Source organism: Amphibalanus amphitrite, unplaced genomic scaffold (assembly GCF_019059575.1).
Source record: "Amphibalanus amphitrite isolate SeventyFive unplaced genomic scaffold, NRLGWU_Aamphi_draft 000375F_arrow, whole genome shotgun sequence".
NCBI classification, from domain to species: Eukaryota; Metazoa; Arthropoda; class Thecostraca; order Balanomorpha; family Balanidae; genus Amphibalanus; species Amphibalanus amphitrite.
In genome coordinates this window covers 381877-409440 of record NW_024881869.1, presented here as the reverse complement: position 1 = coordinate 409440, position 27564 = coordinate 381877, and the positions used below count along the sequence as shown (strand labels likewise).

The 27564-nt window shown below is 48.9% G+C and overlaps 1 protein-coding gene across 2 annotated transcripts in view; it reads right to left on the bottom strand.

Annotated features, from left to right (window-relative positions):
• Nucleotides 1-1608: 1608 nt before the first annotated feature.
• Nucleotides 1609-27564, bottom strand: part of LOC122389869 (ATP-dependent DNA helicase DDX11-like) — a 28468-nt gene continuing 2512 nt past the window's right edge. Inside the window, exons 4-20 of one of the 2 annotated variants that reach the window (XM_043382330.1) lie at nt 27348-27514; nt 26886-27015; nt 26386-26487; nt 24574-24726; nt 24061-24184; nt 23478-23620; nt 22995-23115; nt 21987-22188; nt 21477-21687; nt 20905-21054; nt 20364-20487; nt 19999-20129; nt 19617-19714; nt 19090-19225; nt 18141-18524; nt 10517-10606; nt 1609-2088 (exon numbers count right to left, since the gene is read on the bottom strand). In XM_043382330.1, the coding sequence (XP_043238265.1) occupies nt 18486-18524; nt 19090-19225; nt 19617-19714; nt 19999-20129; nt 20364-20487; nt 20905-21054; nt 21477-21687; nt 21987-22188; nt 22995-23115; nt 23478-23620; nt 24061-24184; nt 24574-24726; nt 26386-26487; nt 26886-27015; nt 27348-27514 (2031 nt within the window). In that variant the 3' untranslated portion in view covers nt 1609-2088; nt 10517-10606; nt 18141-18485. The remainder of the gene's footprint in view (nt 2089-10516; nt 10607-18140; nt 18525-19089; nt 19226-19616; nt 19715-19998; nt 20130-20363; nt 20488-20904; nt 21055-21476; nt 21688-21986; nt 22189-22994; nt 23116-23477; nt 23621-24060; nt 24185-24573; nt 24727-26385; nt 26488-26885; nt 27016-27347; nt 27515-27564) is intronic. The other variant, XM_043382329.1, reaches the window with a different exon arrangement.

The following is a 27564-nucleotide window of genomic DNA, read 5'->3' as shown; positions in this document are numbered from 1 at the left end:
TAACCGCAACACATGGGAATGCATTGCCTGGTGGGTGCCTACCTGTATGCCAAGTTTCAGCGAAATCGCCCCAGTAATTACCGAGTTACTGAAATGGGAACAAATTTGGCACCTCTTATTGTTGTATTTTGCACGTGCAGTGGGGGTCACTCACATAGATGAAGAGTATCCGACCTTTGGTAGAAGGGATGCAGCTACCCTATAAAAATGACCGCAAGACAATCGCTCAAGCCGCTGCTGAGATATGGGCCTCTCAAAATCATTACTTTTGCAAAACTGCTTGAACACCCTTGATTTTTCACGTGGCACGTGCCACGGCGGTCACTGGCATGTATCAAAAGTAGTCAGTTACGGGGTAGAAGGGATGGGGCTACCCAGAAAAAAAGACCGCAGGCCATTCGGTCCAGCGGTTGCTGAGATATAAGCCTCTCAAAAGCGTTACAGGCAGGGCCGGGCCGGGCCGGGCCGGGCCGCTCATACTGAGATTTTTCCGTTATATTGAAAAGACTACGCTTCGCTCGCTGCGCTCGCTCGCTCGTAATAAATCTTTGAAGCCACAAATTTATTTACAAAGATAACTACCAGTAAAACGCCTTTTGGGCGAAGAACGAGCGAGCGAGATAGTGAGCCCTGCACGTGCGGAAGGGCGAGAAGGTACTTCCAACGGGCTTGCGCAAAGCACCCTTCTAACCGGTCGCTAGCGGTGTACCAAATTTGAACGCAATCGGCCCAGCCGTTCCTGAGATCTGGAAGCGGCATTCTGCACGTGCGCACGTGCAAACGGGGTCCAAACTAACTATTGCACGGCACCCTACTAACTGGTCCCCAACCGTGTACCAAATTTGAGCGCAATCGGCCCAGCCGTTCTCGAGATCAGGAAGCGCCCCCTGCACGTGCGCACGTGCAGTAGCACCTTAACCGCAACACATGGGAATGCATTGTCTGGTGGGTGCCTACCTGTATGCCAAGTTTCAGCGAAATCGCCCCAGTAATTACCGAGTTATTAAAATGGGAACAAATTTGACACCTCTTATTGTTGTATTTTGCACGTGCACTGGGGGTGACCCACATGCATCGAGAGTACCCTATTTTTGGTAGAAGGGATGCTGCTACCCCACAAAAATTACCGCAAGCCAATCGCCCAAGCGGCTGCTAAGATATGTGCCTCTCAAAATCACTACTTTTGCAAAACAGCTTGAACACCCTTGACTTTTCACGTGGCACGTGCCACGACGGTCACTGAGATGTATCAAAAGTAGTCAATTACGGGGTAGAAGGGATGGGGCTACCCAACAAAAAAGACCGCAGGCCAATCGGTCCAGCGGTTGCTGAGATATAAGCCTCTCAAAAGCGTTACAGGCCGGGCCGGGCCGGGCCGGGCCGCTCATACTGAGATTTTTCCGTTATATTGAAAAGACTCACTTCGCTCGCTGCGCTCGCTCGCTAGTAACCATACAGGCATATTGAGCAAAAAAGACTGTAGAATGCAGATCACGAAAGTTTGCAAATGATCAACTTCAGAGCAACGGTCGTGATAAGCACGGGGAAGACGTTACCCTGGACAAACTAATATGCGCATTCTCCAAACACTTGAGAACAAAAATCGGACACAAAATTAATAAAATTATCTTCATTATAGGTGCGAGATCACGTCGCGAAGCATGGCATAGCGGTGATGGAACGTAATATGTAAACTCCCATCAGCTTCATGAAAACGGAAAAGACGTTTTGGATACACTAGCTGAACGATCTCAAGTCAGACTTATCTTGAAAGATAACAATCACTCTTAAACTTTTAAATCATCAACTGATCATCCGAATCACACAGTGCCGGAGGTCCCATGGAATTGAAGCGATCACACCCAGCCCATCTGTCGCAGGAGAGTAAACATCACGTACAAGGAGCCAAACAGCACGACAAACACGGCAACCATAGCCAGCGACCGGCGGTTTTCGGTGCGCAGCCTTTTCAGCGTTTGTTCGTGCTCCTTGAGAGTTGACTTTATGTCCTCGATCTCCTGTTCAGCGGTTTCTTCTTGCGGTTTTGGTAGCTTTCTTTGTCTCAATCGCGATTCTAGTTCAGACAACCTGAAAACATTAAGAACAAAATGATCAGGTACATCTTCAGTCATCATCTTATGTTTAGGTATGAATACCTGCCCAGCGAATGTTTGTCTCTTCAATAAAAAAGGTCATTTTACATAGGTACTTCAGCGGTCAGTGTGTTGATGTGCTTTCAACGAAGCCGTCCACCTGACAAGTGGAGTCTTGCTAATAACCAAATTATTCGGGAACCAGGGTCCTGAGCGCAAATGCTCCTAGCGACACCTGCGAGTCTTCGCAGGCCGATAAGCCGAAGCCGCACGGAAAAGCTGTTCAACATTGCGCAGAAAATCAATCAGATTCGTAATCAATCACACTCGTTACCCACAGTTAGCTCATCTGGCTGTTAGGGTGGTGAAAGCATTGACAAAAAAAAAAAATTATCACCGCCAACGAGGAGCCGTCTTCACCACGGCACAGCTCACGGTCCTGTGAGTTTTATTGAAAGCCGAGCCAGCTGAGCTCGCTGTTTTCTTTATTTTCGTACCGCGGATCAGCGATCAGTAAATTTTACGACTTTACCAGATCATTAGTCAAAGCATGCCTATCTAGCACCAATGCATACCTAGCCCGCGCCCCACTGTGAGGGGGGGGGGGGGCTCTACAGAGCCCAGTCCCATTTTTAAGTAAGATCTTCTAAACCGCTAGACGTGTCAAAACGAAACTTTCAGATACCTTTGGCTGCACTAATTTGACACCTTGTGTCAAGACAAAAGTTTCGTAGCTACCATGAATCGACCAGAAATGACGTAAGAGAGACAACATGTTCGACCGATTTTGATGCAAAACATTGAAATGCTACAATGGCTCTCAGTCTCTCAGGAACTGTTCTTAAGCTAGATCCAATTCCTTTGCATGATAGGACTCAAAATACACAGGGCTACCAAGCTATACTATCTCGGATTTTCGAAGCTTCGAAACATTAAAAAATGACATAACACTTGAAATTATTTGATAACTTTTCGACTTAAAAAAACGAATACATGTGGTAGAACACATACCGATGAAGCAGTCTATGAAGTTTTACATCTTCAAAAAAGCTAAGTTATGCGTTTTGTGGTAAATATTTCACCATTATCAAAAATTGAAACCCATTTTTCAGTAAGTTTTCAAAATGGTACACCAAAATAAATAGCACCATCGTGCTCCTGAACTCAAACTGCTGACTGCATTTAAAGGACACCTTTCTTGTTATATTTAACAATTTCTTGTTATAATAATTTTTTGTCTCTAGCATATTTCAACTTAAAAATTTGACCTTTTTACATGAAAGTGACCTGATCTCAGCTATATTCAGCTGGAAATGGCCTCAAATGACACAGAGACACTGATTTCGAAATTTATGGCCGAAGTGGATCATAAAACATGTGTCAGGTGACCGATACATGATATTAAATTTCCGTGGCGTATAGGATGACCTGGCCTTGACCTGAAAAATCAGTACAACATTGATACCCTCAGGGTATCTTACGCATATATTCACAACCGTGTAAACCAAATAGGAGCCTGATCTTTCTCGTAAGCCGGCGGCCAGAGCCCAAGTTGTGAGCAAGCCCAAACGTTAATAATTTTTACTTTGAACTGACATGTGACGTCATCGGTGACCTCGAGGTCAATAATATTACGTTCCACAACAAAGTTTTTGCAGTGCTATCAGGCCCCGTTTTAATTTTGAAAATCAGCCCAGTAGTTTCGGAATTAAGAGACGGTGGGGCTTTGAATAGCCCTCCCCAGTGGGGCGCGTTATAGAAATACCCCAGTCCCAGTACGGCGTGGCCGTGGGCTAGTAATTTTGGACACCAGGTTCTGTGGAAAGTTTTAAGAGAGCTTCCTCGCGCATTTGCCCAGATGTAGTTTACTGGGGCTTTGGGACGCGCTGACCACAAATGTCATTTTGCGTCCATCATTTGGCCAGTTTTCTGGCCGATTTCACCTTTATCACAATCTTGATTTGGTGAAGTTTGACCTGCACCTGAGCGCTGTATTGTTAAGGTATATCTGTGAATTATGGTGTTCCCTGCTTCCTCAGCTTTTCTTTCTGCACTTGATGGTGAGGATAGGTCCAGGGGGAGGGGGTTTGGGTGTGAAGTTTGAACCCTAACTATTGGGAACTTTCGCACCAATTTATGAGTGCGGTTGTGCTTTTCAATCCCCACCATTGCAAGTTTTCCAATGGTGATGCATGTTTGTAGATCCTATCACGAGTGCACAAGTGCGCTGAAGGAATGCTCAGTCTAAAATGTTCTTTCTGAAAAAAAAAAAATGTTTGAGTTTGTGTGGGACTATGGGTGGAAGGGGTGTCTGCCGCATCCAGTTGGCATATTATATCAGGCTCTGCAATGTACACCACATGACAAGCAGCGTCCAATTACTAAGTTCATGGCCCCCGGGGGATAGGCTAGCCTTTCACTCAATATACCCTGAGGCTAGCCTGGGCAGGGCGGCGAGGGTGGCCGCCCGGGGTTCGGCTCCGCCGTGGTGCCAGCTATTTATATACACTGTGGTGCCAGCCAAGATTCTTACAGATAGAAGTGAGAAGGCGGCATGCACTAATCCCAACAAATCTGAACAGATGGGGTAGGTTCTGCCAGTGACCGAATCTGCCCCGATAGAGTGACAGAATGTGCCTCACTTGATGAAAATCAAAATGTATGAACTAACATTTTGTTTTAGTCAAAAAGTTTGGATTTCTGTTGCAAAAACGAGCTTCAGACGCCAAATTTTATCAAATATGGTCAAGGTCAGGGTACGTTGTCATATCGATAGTACCTAACAAACCCTCCCAAGCAAAAACAAGCTTATCTTGCTGCTTGCATTACAACATACCTGCGCTCGATAGTTTTGTGGTGTTGTGTGGGGTTCTGGGATACCTGAGCGCGCCTATGGGCGACTGGCGCGCCTCTGGTGGACGGGTCGGACATCAGCTGACCCACGGGTCAGCGCGGCGGCGGAGCATCAGTACTACAGTGACCGGTGAGTGGGGCGGACCGTCACACTGGTGGCAGCGATAGTCGCGATGGATGGACATGGGGACAGCCGTGTGGTGTGGGGTGAAGGGGAGGAACTTGATACTTTCATGCGGAAAGTGAAGGCGTACCGGCTGCAAGTGGGAGATGAGAAAAAGGCGATCGGTAAGGCGTTGCTGGGCCTGGGCTCGAGGATCGGCATCATGGACTCGCTGACGGAAGACGACACCAGCTCGGTGGCGTCGCTGGAGGCTGCTCTACGGCGAGAGTTTGGAGCTTCCACCAGGTCGTATCAGACTGCGTTCGGGACCCGCGCCAGACTTCCCGGCGAGACTTACGGTATGTTTCTGGCTGCGTTGCAGTCTCTGTTCGTGAACGCCTTTCCTGATACCAAGGCGGACACTTCTGTCGCCAAGGCTCTGATAAAATCTCGGTTTCTCGACGGTATCAATGCGACTGTGTCTGCTCAGCTGCGGCTACTATGCCCCGACCTGGATGTCGAGAACCTTCCAGCCCGTGCAAAACAGATTGACGAGGCAATGGCGGGCGCAGACGGCAAACCCAAACCTGCCTGTGCTGTGGGGATCATAGGGAACTCTGCTGGCAGTCTGGAGCCGGCGGGTCAGACTGTGCGTGAGCCAGACAGTATCACAAAGTTGAGAACGGAGGTCGCTGAACTGTCCCGTTCCGTTCTGGCAATTCGTGATGTCATAACAGGAGCTGCTGGCGGGTGCAGCAGCCCGGGAGAGGAGCAAGTTGCGCGTATTTTTCCATCCCGTGGGCCGGTCGGTCGCGGCCGGGTGGGCGCCGCGTGGCGGCGGGGCGGGGCTGCAGGCGCCCCGGGGCCGCGAGCGGGTCGTGGCAGCATGACCCCAGCACGTGACTCGGCGGCCGGCGCCGGCCCGCCGGGTGGGCAGGGACGGAGCCAGGAGCCACATTGGGGGCACGCTGATCCTGGTATGGAGCATGGAGCGATGAGCCGCGTCGTCTGCTGGACTTGTGGAGAAGCTGGGCATATTCAGCGGTTTTGCACACGCGCACCTCTGGCGCGCGGCCGGGGACGGGCCAGCCCGGTCATGTGCTGGCGCTGTCGTGAGTTTGGACATACGCAGCACGACTGTCCGCTGTCTTTAAACTGAAGGCGGCTGGTCCCTCTCTGCTGAGTGCGGGCCAGCCGGGAAATCAATCGCTGCATGTGGGCGGGACAGTAGACAAGATTCCCTGTTCCTGGCTGGTAGACACAGGGGCGGCGGTCACGTGCATTTCAGCCTCGCTACCTGGGATAAATGGTTTGAAAATGAGCCCGACTGCTCGGAAACCGATTGGCGCTAATGGACTGCCTTTAAATTGTATTGGTGCCATCACAGCGAACGTTGGCATTGGCCCGACGCAAGTAAGCCACGTGCCAATTATTGTCGTGAAAGAATTATCTGCGCCTGCAATTCTTGGTATGGACGTTCTCCGCCGATTTCCTAGTTTTTCGGTCGACCTTAACGCACAGTTGTTGCACCTCGGTGGTCACCGTATGCAGTTGGAGGCCAGACACTGCGGTGTCCCTACGCAGCCAGTCTCGGTTCGTTTGCTGCAAGACTGCGTCGTGGAGCCTCATTCTGAGCGAGTCGTGTATGTAGGCGCGGACGATTTTGGCCGTCTTCCCAGGGAGGTGCTATTCGATCCTGATCCTGAGAAAGCTACTCGTTACGGGGTAGCATCAGTCCCCTGTTTCGTTCGGTCCGACACGGGGAATAGGATGCCTATTCTGATTCACAATCCTGGCGCAGAATCTGTCAAAATATATGGGAACTCCGTCATGGGCCAGGTTACGGCTGCAAGTGTGGAGGAAGACGCGGAAAGGGACAAGCTCCTGCGTACGGGTCCGGCAGAAGTGGATATTTCGGAAGCGGATATTGGGGGTGCTGACCGGAAGAAGTTGCAGAGTCTTTTGAATGAATTCAGAGATGTCTTCGCGAATAACGAGGATGAGTTGGGCCGCACACACATGGCAACGTTCAAAATCACCACTACTGACGGGCCGCCGGTGGCGGTGCGCCCGCGCCGGACGCCGTACCACTTACGGGATGAAGTCAGGCGGCAAGTTGCGTCGATGGAGGCACGGGGCATCATTCGGCCGTCTGTTTCGCCGTGGTCAGCGCCAATCCTGATGGTTAGGAAAGCTGACAACTCATATAGGTTTGCGATTGATTATAGAGGTCTGAATGAAAGGACAGTTGAAGAGGTTACGTACCTGCCGACGGTGAAGGAATGCCTGGACAGTTTGTCCGGTTCGACCTTGTTCTCGACGCTCGACCTTAATTCTGCTTACTGGCAGGTACCCGTTGCGCAGGAAGATCGGCATAAAACAGCGTTTTGTACAGAAGATTCAAAATGGGAATTTCTGGTGATGCCTTATGGAGCCAAGGGTGCGCCGAGCTGTTTTACCCGCCTCATGTCCGTCGTGCTGAAGGGCCTTCTCGGTAACGGTGTCACAGCATACATGGATGATGTCGTCGTGGGAGGAAGGACGGTAACGGAACACCTCACTCTGCTACGAGCAGTGCTTGAGAGATTGCGGAAAGCAGGTCTAACTGTGAAGAGTAGAAAAGTGGTGGCTTGCCGTCGCCGCATACGCGTTCTCGGTCACGTTGTTTCTGGCTCTGCAGTACAGCCAGATCCGGAGCGTGTAGAGGCAATCAAGGGCTGGCCAAGTCCAACAACGACAAAACAGGTGCGGCAGTTTTTGGGGATGTGCACCTATTACAATGACTTTGTTCCACAACTGCAACTCCTGGCGGCGCCTCTCCACCAGCTCTCCGGAAAGTCTCGTTTTTATTGGGACGAAGGCAAAGAACTCGCGTTCCAACGGATGAAGCAGGCCCTTTGTGAAGCTACAGCGTTGCAGCTACCAGACCTACAACGGGACTTCGAGGTGAGCACTGATGCAAGTGATACTGGATTAGGGTGTATTCTTTCTCAACGAGATGATGCTGGAGTTGAAAGGCCAATCTGCTTTGCGTCCAAATCGTTTACTGATTGTGAAAGAAATTGGCACATCAGGGATAAGGAGGTCTTCGCTTTGATTTTTGCTGTTCGCAAGTTTCGTCATTATCTTCTTGGGAGGCCGTTTCGCTGGTACACCGATCACTTTGGTTTACAGTGGTTAAAGAACACCAAAGATCCACGAGGCAGGTACGCTAGGTGGATTGAAGAGCTAGAAGAGTTTCAGTTTTCCATTCATTTCCGGAAGGCGGAGGAAAATGCGCCGGCTGACGCGCTGTCTCGGGCTCAAGTGTGTACCACTGCTGAGCTACCGGTTCCCGTTCATGAGCCAGTCGATACTTGCCCAGAGGCGGATGTGCCGTCCCTCGAAGAGCTGCGCAGAGCTCAGCAACAAGATGAGCGGCTCGGCGCCCTGAGCAGCGAACTACGTCTCCGCAGGAGGGACGGACAGATGTCTACACAGTGGCGTGCTGCTGGTTACGAGCCAGTGTTTGATCCGGGTAATGGGTTAGTGTTGGCCAGGAAAGGAAGAAAGCAGTTCGTGATGATTCCTCAGGATCTCATTCCACGGATACTGAAGCTCAAGCATGACAAACTTGGGCACTTCGGTTCAAAGAAAACGAGGCAGAAGGTGATCCAAGCAGGATACATGTGGCAGGGGATGTCGGCTGATGTCAGGAACTACTGTCGTAGCTGTGAGGTGTGCGCCCGATCAAATGACCCACCTCGGCGATTCAGGGCACCACTACAGCTCACTACGCAGGCTACCTCGCCATGGCAACACGTGGCTGTAGATCTCATGGGTCCGTTTGGGCGCTGTCCGACACAGCGTGGTAACCGATTCGTCCTGGTCGTGCTGGACTTGCTTACCAAGAGTGTGGAGCTGGCAGCACTCCCGTGTAAGTCCGCTGAAGCTGTTTCTCAAGCGCTGGTGGAAGTACTTGTGTATCGCCATGGCATTCCAGAGTCATTGCTGACTGACAGAGGGCTAGAATTTGAGAACAGTCACTTCAAGCTTCTGGCCTCGACGCTAGGAATCGACAAGAAAAGAATCAGCAGCTTCCACCCCCAGGCGAATGGGGCGGTAGAGAGAGTCAATCAGACTATCGGGTCCTTATTGCGGAAACGTTCTCAAGAGCGTGCCGTAGACTGGGATACTCAGCTCAATATCGTTCGTTTCCAGTACATGAGTTCACCTCACTCCACAACGGGCAGATCCCCATTCTACCTCCAATATGGACGTGAACCACGCACTCCGGAGCTCATTAGATTGGAGAACAACACGGCTGGTCGTACCACAGAGGCAAGCTGGGCGAAGAATCTCGTGAGAGACCTCAACAGCGCTCATGAGGAAGTAGTTGCCAGGGAGCAACAAATGAAAGAAGCGAGAGTAAGAAAAAGCCGGGGGTCTGGGAATGCTGTCCAATATCAGGTTGGTGACCGTGTATTCATGAAAATTCCACCCAAACCGGGAACTCCTGCAAAGCTTCAGGCCCGTTGGAGTGGTCCATTCATCGTGGTTCAATGTCGCCAGGGTAATACTTACTGGATCAAGCGAGAGGACAACTTCAGGCAACGTTTTCTGAGGCATCATGACCAACTTAAGCCGGTAGAGCCACGGAAAGAGCACCTACAGGCTTCCGAACGCGCTGCAGATGGGGCAAAACTGCAAGGCCGTCGACCTTCACCGGCTGAGGGTCAGTCACAAGGGAAGAGTCAGCACCCAGGTCCAGCAACTGCCCAAAGGGAGCTGATATTCGAATCGGAAGAAGAGGACGTTGACGATGCTGAGGGTGAAGATGATGGGGAAGATGACAGCGAAGAGGGAGAGCCGGTTCCCCACCCAGCGGATGTACCAGCTCGGGAACTGCGACGGAGTGCAAGGGAGCGGAAGCCGCCGGACCGGCTGGGGGAGTGGACAGTATAAACTAGCAGACAGATGTGGGGAGTGGGGGCTGAAGTGGGGGAGGAGTAGTGTGGTGTTGTGTGGGGTTCTGGGATACCTGAGCGCGCCTATGGGCGACTGGCGCGCCTCTGGTGGACGGGTCGGACATCAGCTGACCCACGGGTCAGCGCGGCGGCGGAGCATCAGTACTACAGTGACCGGTGAGTGGGGCGGACCGTCACAGTTTTAAAGAAACCCCCACTGAGAGGATGTGCCCCCAAATCTGCCCCTCTCCCCTACCTACCCTACCGTTTTTCATTTTTCAGTTTCTCCGCTCTTAGTGGATTAATTGGATCAAATTAGCCCAAAAGATTGGTAAACCAAATAAAATTGTGCCCTTTTAAATATTTTCTTGTCAATTTTCTACATGGAACACAGACACATCATATCAAAACCTCTTAACTGTTGGACACAAGCCCACAATCAGAAAATACTGGGCCAATGTCAATGAAACCTTAACCACCTGATGCTTTATCGTGCAATTTTCCACATGGTGCCTACTTACCTAGTTTGATGCTCTTTCAGTAAGTCCTCAGTCTTCTCAATGTCATCAATTATTGATGAATCTTCACTCATCTTAATAAATTGGTGCCACCTGCAAGGAACCGAACAATAATCAGATAAAAAAACAATTTGTGCTTAAAAAAACATGTGCTTTTAAACCAAAGGCTGTTAAATGAGTAGATTACAATGGAGAACTTGACACTCAGAAAGAAGACCACACTTATGTTGGTCTTATGTTCACATATTGATATCAGTTGGGGATTTGAGGAAACTAGTCGCCTAGTCGGTTCCGTAGCTCAGTTGGTAGAGCGTTGGACTCCGCGTGGTGAGAAAACAGCCTGAGTTCGAAGCGCGACGGGTGCTTGACGTTTATTAGCCTCCTGACAGGTTACAAAAATCCTCCAGATTCCTCCAAATTTCATTACAAATCCTGTGCACAATCCTCTAGATTGAAATCTTCAAAATAGTGTAACAATATGCATGTTTGAAAATAAAGCAGACTGCAGTTCAACTTGAGGTGCAAAACAGTAACATTTCAGCACAATTTATTCTGCGGCGGCGGTAACTGTAGTCGGAGCACTTCTGAGTCACTGAGTGATGGCTGTTAGCTTAATTGGTAGAGCGCTGCGCCCCTGGAGGTGATCGCCGGGGCTCGAGCGCTGGATCGATGATATGAAACTCCGTGGTCTGCGGCTGGTTGACGTATACGTGAGAGGGACCTATGCTTCATAAAGTACAGGTGAGTGTTTGCCCTTGATGGGCACGGTAAACTTTGCCGCCTCCAAATTCTCCAATAATCTGTAATTGCGCGATCGGACAAGGGGATAGGACAGGGGGATTTATCTGATAATGAATATGGTATGTTACTTGAACCAACAGTAAAACATAAAAGATGTAATTAAATTAAGTCTTTAAACAATTTTCTTTCAAAACACCGATCCATTTATTGGATGGCCAGCTGATTGTGATGCCCAGAGCCTGCAAAAAAACGTTTTCCTATCACCATTTTAGAGTGCATTCACCAAATTTAATCAAATCACGTTAATTTCTAGTGGAGGATGGAAGCCTTTTCTCTCAAATAAGTGGATGCGATACCGCAAGTACCGGCACCTTATACCCTGTTCCTCACCCATAGAAGCGAGGGCTGCATTTATGCCCATATAAGGTCATCAAAGGTCTATTTATTGACCGATCAATTTTTGGATCTTCGCCTTGTAGTTTCTCCCAGCTGAGACTCTTTGGTGTCAGCAACATCGGTGAACCAATTCAAGGCATGACTGGACAAACACTGGAAGAACAAGAAGTATGACATCCCCTTCCCCTTAGAGTCCGCAGTCCAGAATGTATAGGTATCCTCACGAGCTCGATGAGAGCGGGATCCTCAGGGCCCTGTTTCACCTGTGATAACAGCATGCAGCATGCTGCTATCACAGTGAGATAAATAGCTGCTATCAAATTGCACAAGCTGACGCAATGTGATGATGTCACACTAATGACGTTTCTTGTAATCCATGAGCTTTTTATAGCTGCGTTTGAAACAGAGTTGCTGTCTCGTTGAATGTGTTTGTTACATTTGCTTGATCACAAGGCCGTGAAGATGTTAGCAGCAATATTTGATGACATTACACAGATGTTACCACAGTGGATGTTACCATGGTTTGTTGATGTTTCCATGGAAACCCAATTTGACACATGTTAATTGTAATAGCAGCATGCTGCTGTCACCGGTGAAACAGTGTCCTGGCCTGGCCAAGTCAAGATTACTTTACTTATAAGGTTAGTTCACTAAAGAATTTTTGCCGCCCAGGTGACGTCACATAATATGGTAGCGATTTGGTAGCCGTTTGCAAATACATAAATGACTTGCGTGAGACATTTATAATGCAAGGTATTGTTCAAGGACGTATAGGCCGTGTATATAGGGTATTGTTTGTGGATTTTTTGCCCATTAGGTAGTGATAATGGGCAAATTTGCGATTTTAGATAGGACTATTGAGGATTCAGACGACTCTAGCTTTATTTATCAGATCGCTTATAATATCACCAGGTTTTCTCATTTCTGTCATTATTTTCCCTTATAGTGTCTGTTCATCAGAGGTCGGTTTGTATCGCACAATGAAATTGAAATGCTGATGAGTGATTAAATTTTTATTCAGCTATGAATATTTTTAAATTTTGGGTTGAGCATGGCCATCAGATATGCAATAATTAGCCCTCATAATAATGCTGCATTGGCTATATGGACAAAGTGATGGTCTGAGCAATGTACACCAATTGCCTCTTCAACAGTCTTTGACATGTTTCAAATTGTAAAATCTAGTAAAATCATGCATTAGAAAAAAATGTGGTAGTCGTTAAGCAAGCCCCACACTTGTTTTTCCAACCAGGAAGAGGCGCTCTACCCAGAGATGCCTGCTAATCAAGTCAAGCCAAACCAAACCTAACCAAACCTGGCCTAACCTTACCTACAACCTACAATCTTAAATCTACAACCTAAAACCTACCACCTTAACCTACCCACCACACTAAATCCGCACTGCACCAAGCCATTAGCCAAATCCGCTCCGCACCATGCCAAATCCGCACCAGCCGAATAAGCCCACACCAACAAGATCTCGTCGAAGTTACCATATTTGCAGATTGGCTGCTCCAGTACACATTCATTATTCATGGTTTCCATACGACTTTCAACATATCTTTTGCTGGATTATATGAAATTGAAATAGCTGTGCAAAATGTGCCAGACCATGTTTCTAAGTGACTTCAATGATTTAGAGGTTAGAACTTCATCACTCACTGGTCTTCTTATGCAAGGAACTGTGGGCAGCATGGGCACAGTCTAACGTAGCTAATGAACCTGCAGTTCAGCCAGCCTTACATTAAGGTTTCCTGAGTGTGAAATATGCATTCAAAAATAGATGTGTTTGGAGTGGACGAAGAAGGTGATGGTTTTTCGTGCTGAAAATGTTTAGTGTTGTATTCATATTTCAGCATAGTTCTTCAACTCAATTACTTGACCCGTCCCGGTCACCCATTATCTCAAGAGCACTGCTCAACAAAATGAAAATGATTTTAATGGGTGCTATTAAAGTACGAACATAAAATATCATCAGCTCACCAATATTCTTCTGAATCATGTGATGTTTTGTATCTCTAAATGATTTCCATTTCATAAAAGAACATACTCCACCCTTGTAACATTTATTGTACATGCCACCTTGGAAATACATTCATAATGATTCATGTCACTGTAGCACTTGTGCTTGCTCATTTGCGCCTTGCGGCAGCACGACAGTGGCTCACAATGTTCTATGATAAGGTATTAACCACAAATTATAATAGTAGACAATACTCACTCAATTAACTAGGTACTTATTGGATGAGAGAAATGTAAAAAAGGACTCAACAAGACCAGTCAACCAGGTCCCTTGCTTTGGTGATCTGTTGATTGTTCTCGTATCAAGTGAACTTCAACATTTTATGATTTTACACATTATTAATATTCACTAGAAATAAATATTTGTGCTAAAAGACCAATACTGGCATGTTTTCTTCTCTTGAAAGGCATAACACAGCCTTTTTCACACTTCAGCCCATTATCTTGCATTCAAAGTGGCTCAGATACGAGTCTTCAGTTCCTTTGGTAGTGCAGTATGATGCATACCAAGTTCCAGTGGTATTTTTGAAGCATACTATAGATCACTCGCCAAAACAATGCACCTCATAGAAGTCTTGCTATTGTTAAGTGAATGTTTGCCATTCGATTTGGCCAAAATCATAATAAATTTGCATATTATTGATAGAAAATGGCGTTAGTATCTAACTTTTGCAAAAGCGGCGCAAGACGCATTTGGTAGCACTATTTTTTTTCCTTCACGAGAAAAAACTTCATCGAAATTTGCAGGCCTCATCTAAAAGGCAAAATTAATGCTTGGTTCATTTGAATTCGACCTATTGAGGCCCGGTTTTGGAAAAATCAAGCCTTACTGAGTCAAATGGTATGCTTTTTATAAAATTTTAGCCCTCAACTTGGGCGTCAGCCCAGCTCAAAACTCGGCCTCATTTGTATGGATCGTTATGGGGTGAAGGGATTTTTGCCGCCCACGTGACGTCACGGTAAAGGAATTCTGAGGCTCGTGAACGGGGGCTGTGGCCAAGTGGCCTTCTTTAACCCGAACACCTTGAAGGGAAGGTAGTAGGTAAGATATGATAAAAAAACGAGTGACGAGTGGCGACCGTGCTTGCTTACCAGTGATTATTAAATATTTACAGCAACTCAGTCAAGCCACACAATCCCTCAAAAGCTTCTTACTCTAATAGTCTCACTTAATCCCAAGATAAGTAACGTACGCCACAAGAAAATAAAACAAAACTCGCCCTAAAATGTTAAGATCGAGTGAAAACATGAAAACCATTTCAGAGGGCTAACTGAAATTGGGTTGTTCAAAAGCAGTTCACCTCCTACTGTTGCTAGGCAACCTATCACCAAAAGACTCGCGATAACCACTGAACTCTAATATATACTGGAAGGAGCATTGGTGACTTGTTTTTGTCTATCGATTTCCGCCATGTTGTGTATACCAGAAATATAAATTGCATGTACGGTAGCAGAGGTGCAGTTTAGTGAGAGGTACACTACTCAAAAGTGCTGCTGCTTCATGCTTGCAGTTTGATTGCAGTGATCAACTTTTCAAGACTTTGGTATACACAACATGGCAGAAATCATTAGACATTCTGGCCCATATAGGGGAAACCCGGGAGGTATGGGCCTCCTGGAGGTATGGGCCATCGCAGTTGTGAAGAAGTGTTGCGTATTTTTACACATTTGACGGCATTAACTGGTAACAGCCATTCCATTATACAACCCACGCGATTTTCAAAATCATCCTCAGTCTTCTTTGGCAATGAGCGGTGACGAAGTGTTTTTGCCCTCTTCGAGTAAAATACGGTGAATACAAAAAAAAAAAATCGTAATAAATTTGAACGCTCGTTTTATGATGTCAGACCATCGCCAACATAAAGTTTAAAGCATGAAAATTATGACTGGATAGACAATTTGAAGCTTTCATGAAAGATTATGAGCTGAGATGCTACGCACATTCTGGCGTCCTAACCGGGAGGTTCGGGCCACCCACCCCGTTGATCCTAAATAAATAAAGAAGATGCTTTCATTGAATGTCCCCGTCAATAAGTTTTATTTTTGTCGCGCAAGGTGGAAAATTTAACTTCAAATTTCATTCGAACGGAAAAATATTATTGATCTTATTTCATGGTGCATGATTGAGTTAACCAAAATACATATGGGCCCAAGTGACCTCCATAAAGTAAGCTGTTGGCCGCTTATGCGGTTCCTGGGCTCTAAGAGAGATCAAGGTCGAAACCAGCTACGAGTATTATTCTCATTGTCGAGAAAAGAATATGAACATGGCACCGGCCCATGCCTCCCGGGCCATGGCCCATACCTCCCGGTGTATTTTGATGGATCGAAAAGGCACATGATTTATTGAAAGTTATCTCGAGACAAAATAGTTGATCCCAGATGCCTAATATCAGGCACACTTTGCAGACGAAAGGCAATTTCACGTGCACAGAGTGAAAAACCGGGTGTAGCCACTGCCCACTGGAAGAAAATTGCCTTTGCACAAAACCGGCCCATACCTCCCGGGTCTCCCCTACGGCCAAGGCGAGTGCCTCCCCCTGGCGATAACCCGCGGGAGAACCGAAAGAAAGGCGAGTGCCTACAACATTAGCATAGGGCCTGTTCCAGCGCCTCCAGAAACCTCCAGAAAGCTCCAGAAAGCTCTAGAATCCTCCAGAGAGCGTTCCAGCGCCTCCAGAAAGCTCCAGAAAGCTCTCGCCAAAGCTCCAGAAACCTCCAGTAGCCTCCAGAGAGTTGAGAGGTCCAAATTTCTCTGGAGGCTCTGGTCTACAATTATGGTGCACATGTGACAATCACGAATGTAAACAAAGGACATTTGACTGATTATTTTACAACTTGAATGAAAAGAAAATTACATTGCTATAATTTTATTTATCTTTTTAACTAAAATTGAAAACAAATTTTGCGTTTCAAGAGAGAACAATCGTCATTCTTTTGGTATCTATGACGCCAATCTCCAGAAATCTCCAGATTGCGTTCCAGCGCCTCCAGTAAAACCTCTGGTAGAGCCTCCAGTCAAGAATTTCTTCTGGAGGCGCTGGAACAGGCCAATAGTATTGAATGCGCCTAGCTCAAGTATTTTGTCGAAATAGCGCAGGAACTGTGACCACGCGCCCCGGTGCTGTTAAAGAACAGTACAGCTAAATGATTACTGTGACTATTGACTGGCGAACTGAAACCTTCTGTCCAAGGACTCCAAGGCTATGTAAAGTTGGCGCCTTAATTTTTTCGATAGGCAACAACGAGTGAACTCACATCTTCGCCAGACCTCTTTCTGTCACCGCATTGTTGACAGCTGGTCGCGGGAACTGGCTGGAACAGTCTCCCTGCTAGTCTCCCTGCAGATGCCGTCGCGGCACCAAACTTGAACACATTCAAAAATCATCTCGACAAGCTGTGGGCGAGCACATTGACATAGGCGCGGGAGACGGGGGGCAGTGGGGGGAGCTTGCCCCCCAACTCTGGGGCCGTGGGGGCGATGCCCCCACAGCTTTGAGACGGAATACCACACTTTTTTGCAAATGTTTTTTTTTATTGAAAAAGTCAAGGGATGAAAAATAAGTCGCCTAAAACCGGTGAGTAAACTAGATTTGGGGGTACCCTAGGTTGATCTCTATTATGGTGTGCCCCCTCCCCCCCCCCCAGTCTGAACGTAGTTCCCGCGCCCCTGGGCGAACAGGAAGTATACCCTGCGGACTGACTAAGCATGCGGTGCCAGGATGAGCTAGAGAGCTACATGGTTGACGTACGGAAGAAATAGATGACCGGATTCCTACAGGTCCTTTGTTGACCGTCCTCAATCCGTAACCTCTATTCTATTCGATTGTATTGCACTTTTTAGGGTCTGGGTATGCATGAAAATAAAATTCCATTAGTTAGGTGGCTATGCTCGAAATATTACGCGGCTATATGCGGCTTCCGTCGTCCTTGTCAGGAGCCTCAGTAGGGCGAGGGAGTTTTTATCCGAAAGTTTAATTAATTTTGAGATTTTACTTCTAGGGGAGCACGCCCGCATCTTCGATTTGTCAATGTAATTGCTCGCTGGGAGCTAGGAGCAGTGCTATGAAAGCTGATTCGATCTTCCCGTGCTAAGGATCAAATGTTCACTTTGTCCGTCGCGAGGTTCCGTCCCGAGGCTTTGGACGGTCTCACGGTAGTGAGAGGCAACTCTAACTCAGCCTGGATTCGAGTCGCTTCGGCCATCGACACATTACGAGTCGTAGACTAATGACGGGGCTGAAGTGCGGTTGGAGGGAGCGGCCGGAGCCCATCACACGGATAGCCGAGCGGATTGCACGGATGGAGCCTACGCAACACACCCAGTGCTCACCGTGGGCTCCGGCTCTGTCAATCCGTTCATGCAAACATTCCAGCTAATTTTCTTACAAGTAGCACAGGGGAGTCCAGCGTGGACAGCTGGCATCCCCGTGTCGACGTGGCCTCATCCGAAATGAATCCTACTCACCCTGACAACGGAGAGGCCCACATCCTACCCACTCAACCTGCTGGAGCTTCCTTCAAGACTTCTATGCGAAAGAGTCTGAACACTGAAAAGCATACCGGAGGAACAATTAGCACATCATGACAATGACGTAACACAACTTGCTAGGTCTTGCGCTTAGAATATCCAATATTTTTATTCAACATTCGCAGCGTATACACATTCAATAGCTCTTGAGTCTTAAACAAGGTACAGATAAACACAGTACGACGCTGCCCGACCACAGATAGATGTTGGCTTTACCCGTTTGAAAAATTCACGGGGACGAAACCTCGACAATCGTTTTCCTCCAGGTGTGTTTGTAGCTCTTTAGGACGAAGGAAACTTTTCCTGCATTTTCTTGAAGAACTGCAAACAAAAACGAGTTACGGAGGTCAATATATAACGGGCCACAACATATTATGGCTAGAAGAGAACAATATCAAGACACGTTTCCTGACATCGCTAAGTGAAAGACAAGACACACTAGGCAGGGCGTAGACTACAGACGAGACACTATCGGTAGCGCGCACATAATTCCACATAAGCCCCGCGACTTTGACGTGAGATACATCTGAGCACGGGAAAGAGATAACGGCAATTTATAGTGGAGGAAAATGGAAAACACGACCGTCATACGACCGACCAGATGACACGTCCCGCCATATCGACGTGACGCTATCTCACCAGGCTTGCCGTTTCTCCGACAAGGCCTTAGAGAGATAAGCCCAGGTATTATTTTCTGCCAAGTGTAATAGGAACCTAGGTGCACCCCACAATCTACCAGTAAATCTCCCAGTGCAACATAAAAAACACAGCTCCAATGAGGCTAAAGCTCTGAATGAGGTAATGCGCAATTATATCAAGAATCTGAGGCACCAGCGCAAGACACGGTCGCCACTCGCCGACTCTCGGCGAGACAGTGTGAACCCACCTGACGGATCTGCCCGAAGGCGGGCCCGAACTTGGCGTGGTGTCCCATCTGTCTTCGTATCCACTCGGGAAGACCGGCCACCGTGCTGGCCCGGCTGTAGCGCGCGTCACACAGCACCACACAGGCGTAGTCGTTCCTGGGACCGAGGTCAGGTCAGGTCAGGACTCAGGTGGGGTTTAAGCGTAGTTAGCACTTAGCAGAGTATGTCGCTTTTCACCCCGTTTGTCGGATGATCGGATTGATTTAGGCATTTGATGTGTAGATAGACGTTATAGCGCACCATTGGGTTGGTTCAAATCGGGAATCACGATTAAAATAATTACTTATTCCCATCACTGTCGCTAAATCACCGCCATTGTTTTTATAATTGGTAGACACCGCTACACACTGTGCATGTCCCTCGGCTGATGTCAAAAACGCTTTTAAGACAAACAATAAGAGCATGTATAATGATAAAAAGAGAGGATAAGAATGGAAACAGCACCAACGTCCAAGCACAATACCAAGCCCCGGCGTTCGTCGCTCACTTGTGCCGAATGGCGCGTCCGATCGACTGGTTGACCGCCTTCATACAGAGATTCTCGTAGAGGATTTGGCCGGCCGTTCGACCATCCTCAGAGCGCTTCTGAAAACGGTGCACACACCGTGAGAACTGGGGTGTGCTAAATGACACAAAGTACAAAGGGAGAGCGACACACTTCCGTTTATAAATCCTAGCATGTAATAAGCACGACCAAGAGCACGACGCCAATTGAAGGGGAAAACTGATATGGTGTACATAGTCAATTCTTCCCCGGCTCGGCTCGAGGTGTGGACAGAGGTGCAGATTCAACCACGATTAGGATCTGTCATACAATGGGTTTACTTTATACCTACCCTACCCGAAGTATGACGGTAGGTAAAACGTACCACGTTGGCGTCAAGGAAGTTCATTTTCTCCACGAGCTCCGGAGATCGGGCGTTGGGGTAGGGGAGGCCGACCACCACCACGCAGCGACCCAGGTCGTCACTGAAGTTGATGCCCTCACTCATCTTACCGCCTGTAACATGAAAGAGAATTAGCCGTGCATAATAATTAATAAAGAGCGAAAAAAGTGGGAAAATCGTGCTTGACCTGAATATGGACTCCAGCCCGAAACTTCTACCCGCGATTATTTGCAAATCAAGGCTACGCAATATTTCAGAAGAAAAAAAATGTAAATGCAAATGGCGATTTTGATCCAAGTTTCCCAAAGTTAGCATCATAAACAGCAAAGCTCAGCGTCCCGGCTCACCGACGACACAGAAGAGTATGGCTCCGGAGGGCCCCGTGGACCGCCGGCCGGTCCCCCTGGCCGCGGCAGAGTACTGGGACAGCACGGCGTCGGCCCGGTTGGCCTGACGCGGCTCCCGGAACACCTATGGACGGAGAGGGGGGAGGGGGCTGGTGTTAGGACAAACGGGTGGCGTTAACATCGATCAGTACTAACCGGGTGGGGCACAATGATGTCAAGCAAGATGAGAGGTATGGTGTCAACTACCAGGGCTATTGACGAGCGAATTTCCTACATCGGTGTCGAAACCAACAGTGGGATGCATGGTATTCACTATTCAGTGTTGTCAGGGACACACTGGGTTGGTTTGGTCATCAATACCAGGTCTTCTAAAGCATTGTGCGAGCAAATGAAGATTTTAGCGTACCAGACGGGCTTTCAAGCTTAAAAATGCGTAAGGCATCCGTATATTTTTTTCTACGGAAGCAGGTCGACTACCCAATACCTATCACCCCCTCCAACCAACCAGTAACCCTAACACACCACCATTATCCCACCGTACCTGTTTCTTGGCCGCGATCCTGTCCATGGCTCCTGTGGAGGTCAGATGGGCGATGGTGGCGGCGGCGTAGTCGTACGAGGGCAGGAAACAGATCACCCCCGCCGGCACCAGGGTGCAGAGGCTCACCAGCACCCGTCCCAGCTCGCTCATCTGTGGACACGGGTGGTGGCAGGTAGGGATCAGCCAGCAGACAACACCAGCTGGACAGACATTGGTAACGGGTGAGCCGCTGTCGCTTAATTTGGCGACGTCATTATCAAGGCTGATGCACGTTACCGCAAAAGACATGAATATGGAGTAATAGGCACATTAAATGCACATTGCAAACGGATAACAATTGAGAGCTTAATACAAAATTCGTCCGTATTTACTAGGCTATGCAGTAAATAAGAACTCATGCACATATTCGTATTAAGTTTTTACTAGCTCATAAAGCTACCGTAAATGAAACAACTTCGATGGATTATCAAACCTGCTGACATTAACAGCTTGAGAAAAGGTAACATTACGTACACATTTACTACATAACATTCAGCAGGAGGCGCACCGGCGGCTCGTCGAGCGACACTCACAGTGGCCGGCAGGGCCCGGTTCTGGTAGTTAAACAGCAGCTCTGCGCCGGACGGCCCGGCCGCCAAACTGAGGGTGAGCAGCTGATCGGAGGGCACCACGTGGCCGCAGCTGAACACAGTGACCCGGGAGGGCGCGGCGCCGGCGGCCACCAGCAGCTGGTCGCGGAACTCGGAGACGGGCTGCATCGTGCCGCCGGCCAGCACCACCGCGCTGTGTGGGAGGGCAATGATTGGAAGTCTACTGTTCTGTTACCAAGGGTGTGGCTGGCCACCACGGGTCTATGTATAGTTATGCGGGAGGCAGTCATGGTTACCACCGGTCTGACGTTTACCACCGCAAATCGTGCAGAAGTGGGGAATAGATCACGGTTATCACAGAGTAATTGTGAAAAAGATGCTGGATGCAATCCTGCCCTACTGCACTAAAGTGGAATTAATCGGGTATAACTGAATTGTGTGATACCACTTTATGAAACACATTATGCATTGTGATGTGTCATTTCTACTTACCGTGCCTCTTTCACGATATCGGTGAACTGCGCGGCCGCATTGAGCGGCAGATATTTGATGGTAGGTGGCTCCGCCCTGGTGGTGGAGATAAGCAGCCGACAGTCGCGGTCGGGATCAGAGAGGGCGCTGATGAGCTGCAGTGTGGCCATCAGCGGCATATCAGAGGTGCGAGTCTCGGCCGGCGCCTCGGGCTGCTGCTCCGCTGCAGAGGAAATGAGACATCTTCACTATTCACAGTGGCACGTATGATGAGCAGCTGATGATAAATACGGAAACCACGTCAAATGGGTACCCAGGGACCGGCTGTATATACGCGAGGAGCGGTCGGCAGATGTGGATTGTGGATGTTGTGGATGTGGTGGACTAGCACTGAAACCCTCCGTTCCGTCGTTTCCATCCTCAGGATGCTGAAATCCTTCTCCTACACGCCTCAACCCCCCCCCCCCCTCCGGACTGGACAGGCACCTTTATCTCATGCGGGCGGTCACCTTTATCTCTTTGTCTCCCTTGGAGCGGACCGCTGCTCCCGAGGGAGCACACCACTGTAGCCGGGTGCAGTGAGTACTTAGGGGGCTGGTCGACCTGTCCTCTGGACAGACTCAGTCCCGGCGACTCACTAGGGTGCCCGCCCAGACCAATATCTCCCCATAATTCCTAGCATCCTCCCGGAGCTCTGAAAAAGTCTAATTGGATCGAAAGGGCCTGGGGCCTAACCCAACAAAACAAAAACACCGAAAATTCTTATAGGCGTGCAAGTCAATTCCAAACGACGACATATCGGGAGCGGGTTAGACTGGTATCGATCAACTAACGTTTCGGACCACACAAAAAAGCCACAATATCACCACATTCAATTTTGATACAATCACACCAGCCATATTCCCTGTAAAAAATCAAATATTCTGTCGCCACGACAAGAAACAGTCACGGGACAGTCCGTCTCCAATTGAAACCCCACTCACCCCCCCCCCCCCCTATCACGAGCCGTTCTGGGCCGGTTTCACCCACCTGTGGCCTGCGCCTGGTCACTGACCGGCTGCTGGATCTCCCGCAGAAACTGCGAGACGGCGGACCGGCCGGTGGTCACCGGCGCGGCCGTCACCTGCCGCTTCTTCCAGCAGCCCCGCAGCTGGGGAGGTAGATGGGTGCCAGGCTTAGGACATGGCTACGGGCGCATAGATTCATACATGTTTGGTGGTTGGCTACGCTTTCTGAACATTTGAGGTGATCATGAGGTGAGGGCCACGGCACGGTGATGCGTGCACTTTTCTTGTCCTTAGATGACAAATTTTCTGGAGTGTAACAGCATAGCAAATAACGATAACGTCAGGCCAAAACACAGCCAAGCTCTGCAGATATGGTACTATGCAATAAAGCTTCTGCTAAATATCCCAAATTGCCAGAGATAAAATTAAAAGTTAATTGGTGGAACACATATAGAAAAACAAGCAGGCTAGTGCACCGTTCATTAAGTCAGGAGTGTACACTAACCTTCTGAACGAGTCGGCTTTTATCCGCGAACAGCAGCAGCTTCCGCATGTTGAGGTTGTCGATGGTGGCGCCGCAGAGGAAGTCGTTCAGCAACAGCACCTTGGTCTGTTCGGAGCCGGGCGGCATCGTCTTCGTGGTGCTGTCTGTGGTGAACCAAACCAATGCGCGTATGTGCAATGGTACCAGAAGTGTGCAGCCGACGGAACAACACAAGTACCATGTCCAAACTCCAATCTATCCATACGTTACATAGATAGCCCATGGCAAAGCTAGTATGACAAATGGGGTGCAGAAACACGAAGGTGAATACAGCAGTGCTCTGATGAGGGCAAAAAAAAAAAAAAACGCAAAGTAGAAGTCGAATATAATCCTATCCTATATTGCGAATCGATTCATTTCGCCACAAGCGTTCTCCGCCATTCACCGTCACAAAAGCAATTATGTTGGCAATAATGTAGGTATACGCGGAAGCAGAGTTTCTACTGGCAGACACAAATATCAATATCGTCGTTCAAAAGCTTGATTTGTGTCCTTACATGATATCCCATGCGCACCCTAATTATGTAATATACAATATACATACCGACCAATTTGATGATTCCTTTGTGCACATGCAGCAGCTGCCGAAGATAGAGAAGGTTCTTTGGCGAGAACCTCTTCTTGTACGTCTCGATGTAGTGATTGAGCTGCTCCAAAGCCTCAGACACCTGAGAAACGAAAACAGAAACTTAACATTATTGGAGACACATTGCTGTGGAGGAAAGTTACGTCTGTCTGACATGCAATGTTATTCCTCGCAAAAAATATGCGCGATAGCTGATATGATGCGTAATGTGCAAGGTGCATTCTGACATAACATCGGCGATTAACGTAGGTAATCAACTCTTAATGAGGTTGAACTGTCAAAATTAGTTATAAGATGTCAAAATCTTTTTTGAGGAAAACAGTTATTGGAAAGTCACTAAATATCGTTTGGCACAAACGTGGAAACTAGCTTGTCTGGACGACTGCTGACGGCTATAGATGACGATCATTCGAGGTTTTAGGGGGCCCGGACTGCAGTGATCATCGGCGCTGACAGCTACCAGATACTAACCTGTCTGTACGAAAGGTGACAGGTATGGATGCTACCGATCGTCTCCAGCAGGTTGTGTGCCTCGTCGACAATAACGACGCTGTCGGTAAGCCGCACACCGCTGGCCTGGCGCGTGCCAGCGTGCAACAAGTTGTTGTAGGGCACCACCACCAGCTGTGGACGGGAGAGAATACCGCTTAGATGAGCTGGAATCAGAGCACAGCCCAAAACACCTCAATAAAATAAGTAAATAAAATCCGCGCGCAACCTATGACATCGCAGCATTTTTCAATCCTTGTAGTCTATTCCAATCATAAAGGTTTGCGTTATCCCTGACCTGCTAGGTAGTTATAATACCCGAAGCCATTTTTCTCGAAATATTTTGATGGCGTGGGGATGTCTAGACCTGGGACACGATGAAGCAGGTAAACCCTATCCGGGAGTAATATTTCGAACATTCGGTCGCACGAGCACCTCGCTCTTTTTCGCCTTCCTCGCAACGTCACATTGTTCCCTCTCGTCTGTGATCGTTCCCAGTGTCCTACACAGTCAGAGTTAGCATCCAGAAGCGCTCGCCAATATTGTATAGTGAGTTAGCAGCAATTAACAATTTGTGACAGTAACTAATCTGCGAAGAACAGCTAACAGTAGCAGTTAGCAGCAGTTAGCAGCAGCTGAGCAGCATCTGACAACATGCAACACACCTGAGCAGCACTCAGAGCAACACCCTGCAACATTGACCAGCGCCACCGCCCTTTCCGGCGTCCACTCAGGCCGGGCCACTCAGCGATTCACACATTGGAGGCCTCACTGATTCACAAACTGCGAGTCCATCGAGCCACGGTCGGGTCGGGCAGTCACCAAGCCGCATATCAACACATTCTTCAGCAAACCGAAGTGGTCCATCAAAAAGCACCGGAACTTCTCTCACTTTCCTTATTCGGCCCTCTTCGAGTACGCCTATCGACACGCCAAGTTTCACGAGCCCCGTCGTAGAGTAAACATCGGCGCTCTGCGCGGCGTGAGTCAGAGCATTGAGAAGTGCCAACAAGGCGCCGCTGGTACGTCTTACGACACCTTTCCTCACGGAAACGAAGACTCGACGGCCGGGGAGGACCCGAACACGGCTATTTTACCTGGTCGGTCAGTCAGTGCTGCTGCAGCTCTTAGGTACTTGATGTGCACATTTGAGTCAGGCAGCGGAGGCCCCCGATTAGAGCGGGGCGGTTGTGGAGGCCCCGATCTGAGTCGGGCGTCGGAGGTCACCAGGCGCTGGTCAGACGGCGTCGGCGGACCGCGCTAGCCGGAGGAACTCGCCGTGACCTGGGACCGGTCGGAGACTGAAGGTCCACAGACGTCCGGCACAGCGCCGGAGAATCCGAGACAACATGAGCCGGGTGAGAGCGGAGAGCGGCGGATAATTTTATGTGTACGTATAAGCATTTTCATGTAGTCGTTAACGAAAATAATGCTCAACAAAAAAGATACATTTAAAGGATCTTCATAGCCATATGTCGAGCTTATAGTGACTGTCTGGGTTCAACCCGCTGATCCTTGCTACCTTAAGCGACGGAGAGAGTGCAAGCTCATGAAACATGCTCCGTCATCAGAATTTATTCCGGTATTGTTATATGAGTTTTAGAACGGCGCTAAAGAGATCATCGGCCCCCAGCAAGTCATTCCAGCCACGGCACGGTATGGGCGTGGCCACGCGATGGGCGTGGTCACGAGATCGGCGTAGTCACGAGATAGGCGTGGTCACGAGATAGGCGTGGTCACGATATAGGCGTGGTCACTGGGTGGGCGTGGTCACTGGGGCGTAGTTGAACGTACCTGAGCGTGTTTGACCGCTCTCCGACTGGCGTAGTAGGGACAGGCCTTCCTGCGACGGCCCTCAGCCACCAGCTGTTCAATGTCCCTGACCTCCGACAGCACCTGGGGACACCAGCGGGGATACCCTTCAGCGGCCGGGACCGGCCCAGCATGTGATGGCAGAAAACAGGCTACACAAACAGGCTCTGTTTTACCTCCCCCAGGGGAGGTAAAAAGAAGCAGAAATTCTGAGCATCAGGTTAACCACATCAGCCAGCCACAAACCTAGCCACCGCGCCGACGTAAATATGACAAACAAGGTATCTCAATTGCCAGGCTTCAGTAAGACATCGAAGCTTTTTTATCTGCAAACGGAATATATTTTTTTAGCTGAGAACATCTGTGAATAAGCAGATAATGTAGAAAACTTGACTGTCTCGCAAGTCGCAACAATCCTCCCCAGCCACCATTTCATAGAATCATATACACGAGAACGGAGGTTTCCCATTACATGGACCCACCTCTGCGGCCATGTCGTCCACTCTGCGTTTGTACGGGCACGCGCCGGTCGACTTTTGTTTCTTCTCAGCACGGCCGCCATCGGTCACCTTGGTCGCCTTCGAGCCCGTCTTGTTCTGCATGTCCAGACATCTGGCGAGCATATCGATAGTGAGGTTAGAGGGATGGTAGGGGTACGATGACCCAGTGATTATATACAATGCACCAACTGTGACTACAGCCAGCCGCAAAAGACGGACACAAGCCTACCGATAACTCCGTTCAGTCCGTCTCGAAGTCCTTACACTAAAAGCCCGGGCAAAGCCACTAGCCATTCCGTCCCGGCACCTGACAGTGCCAACCCACTTCCTAGACAGTTTCTTCTAACCTCCCGACAGTATTCTCTCAGCTCCAGCTAACAACCCCTCCCCTTCCAACAGCTTTGTCCCACAGCGTGATCTCCGTGGTCTCCAGTCCCCACTCACGCCTGGTTGACGAGCCCTACGCTGCCCAGTCGCCGGACAGAGTCGTTGATGCACAGCTGGGGCCGCGACGCCAGCGCCACCAGACGGACATGATCGGCGTGCGGCGACCGGCGCACTTCACCCACAAACTGACTCAGCTGAGAGTGGGTGCGGCTCGTGTAGATGATCTGAGGGAGGAGAGAAGAGTGATCACTTGACCAGGCCGGAGGGAAAGACG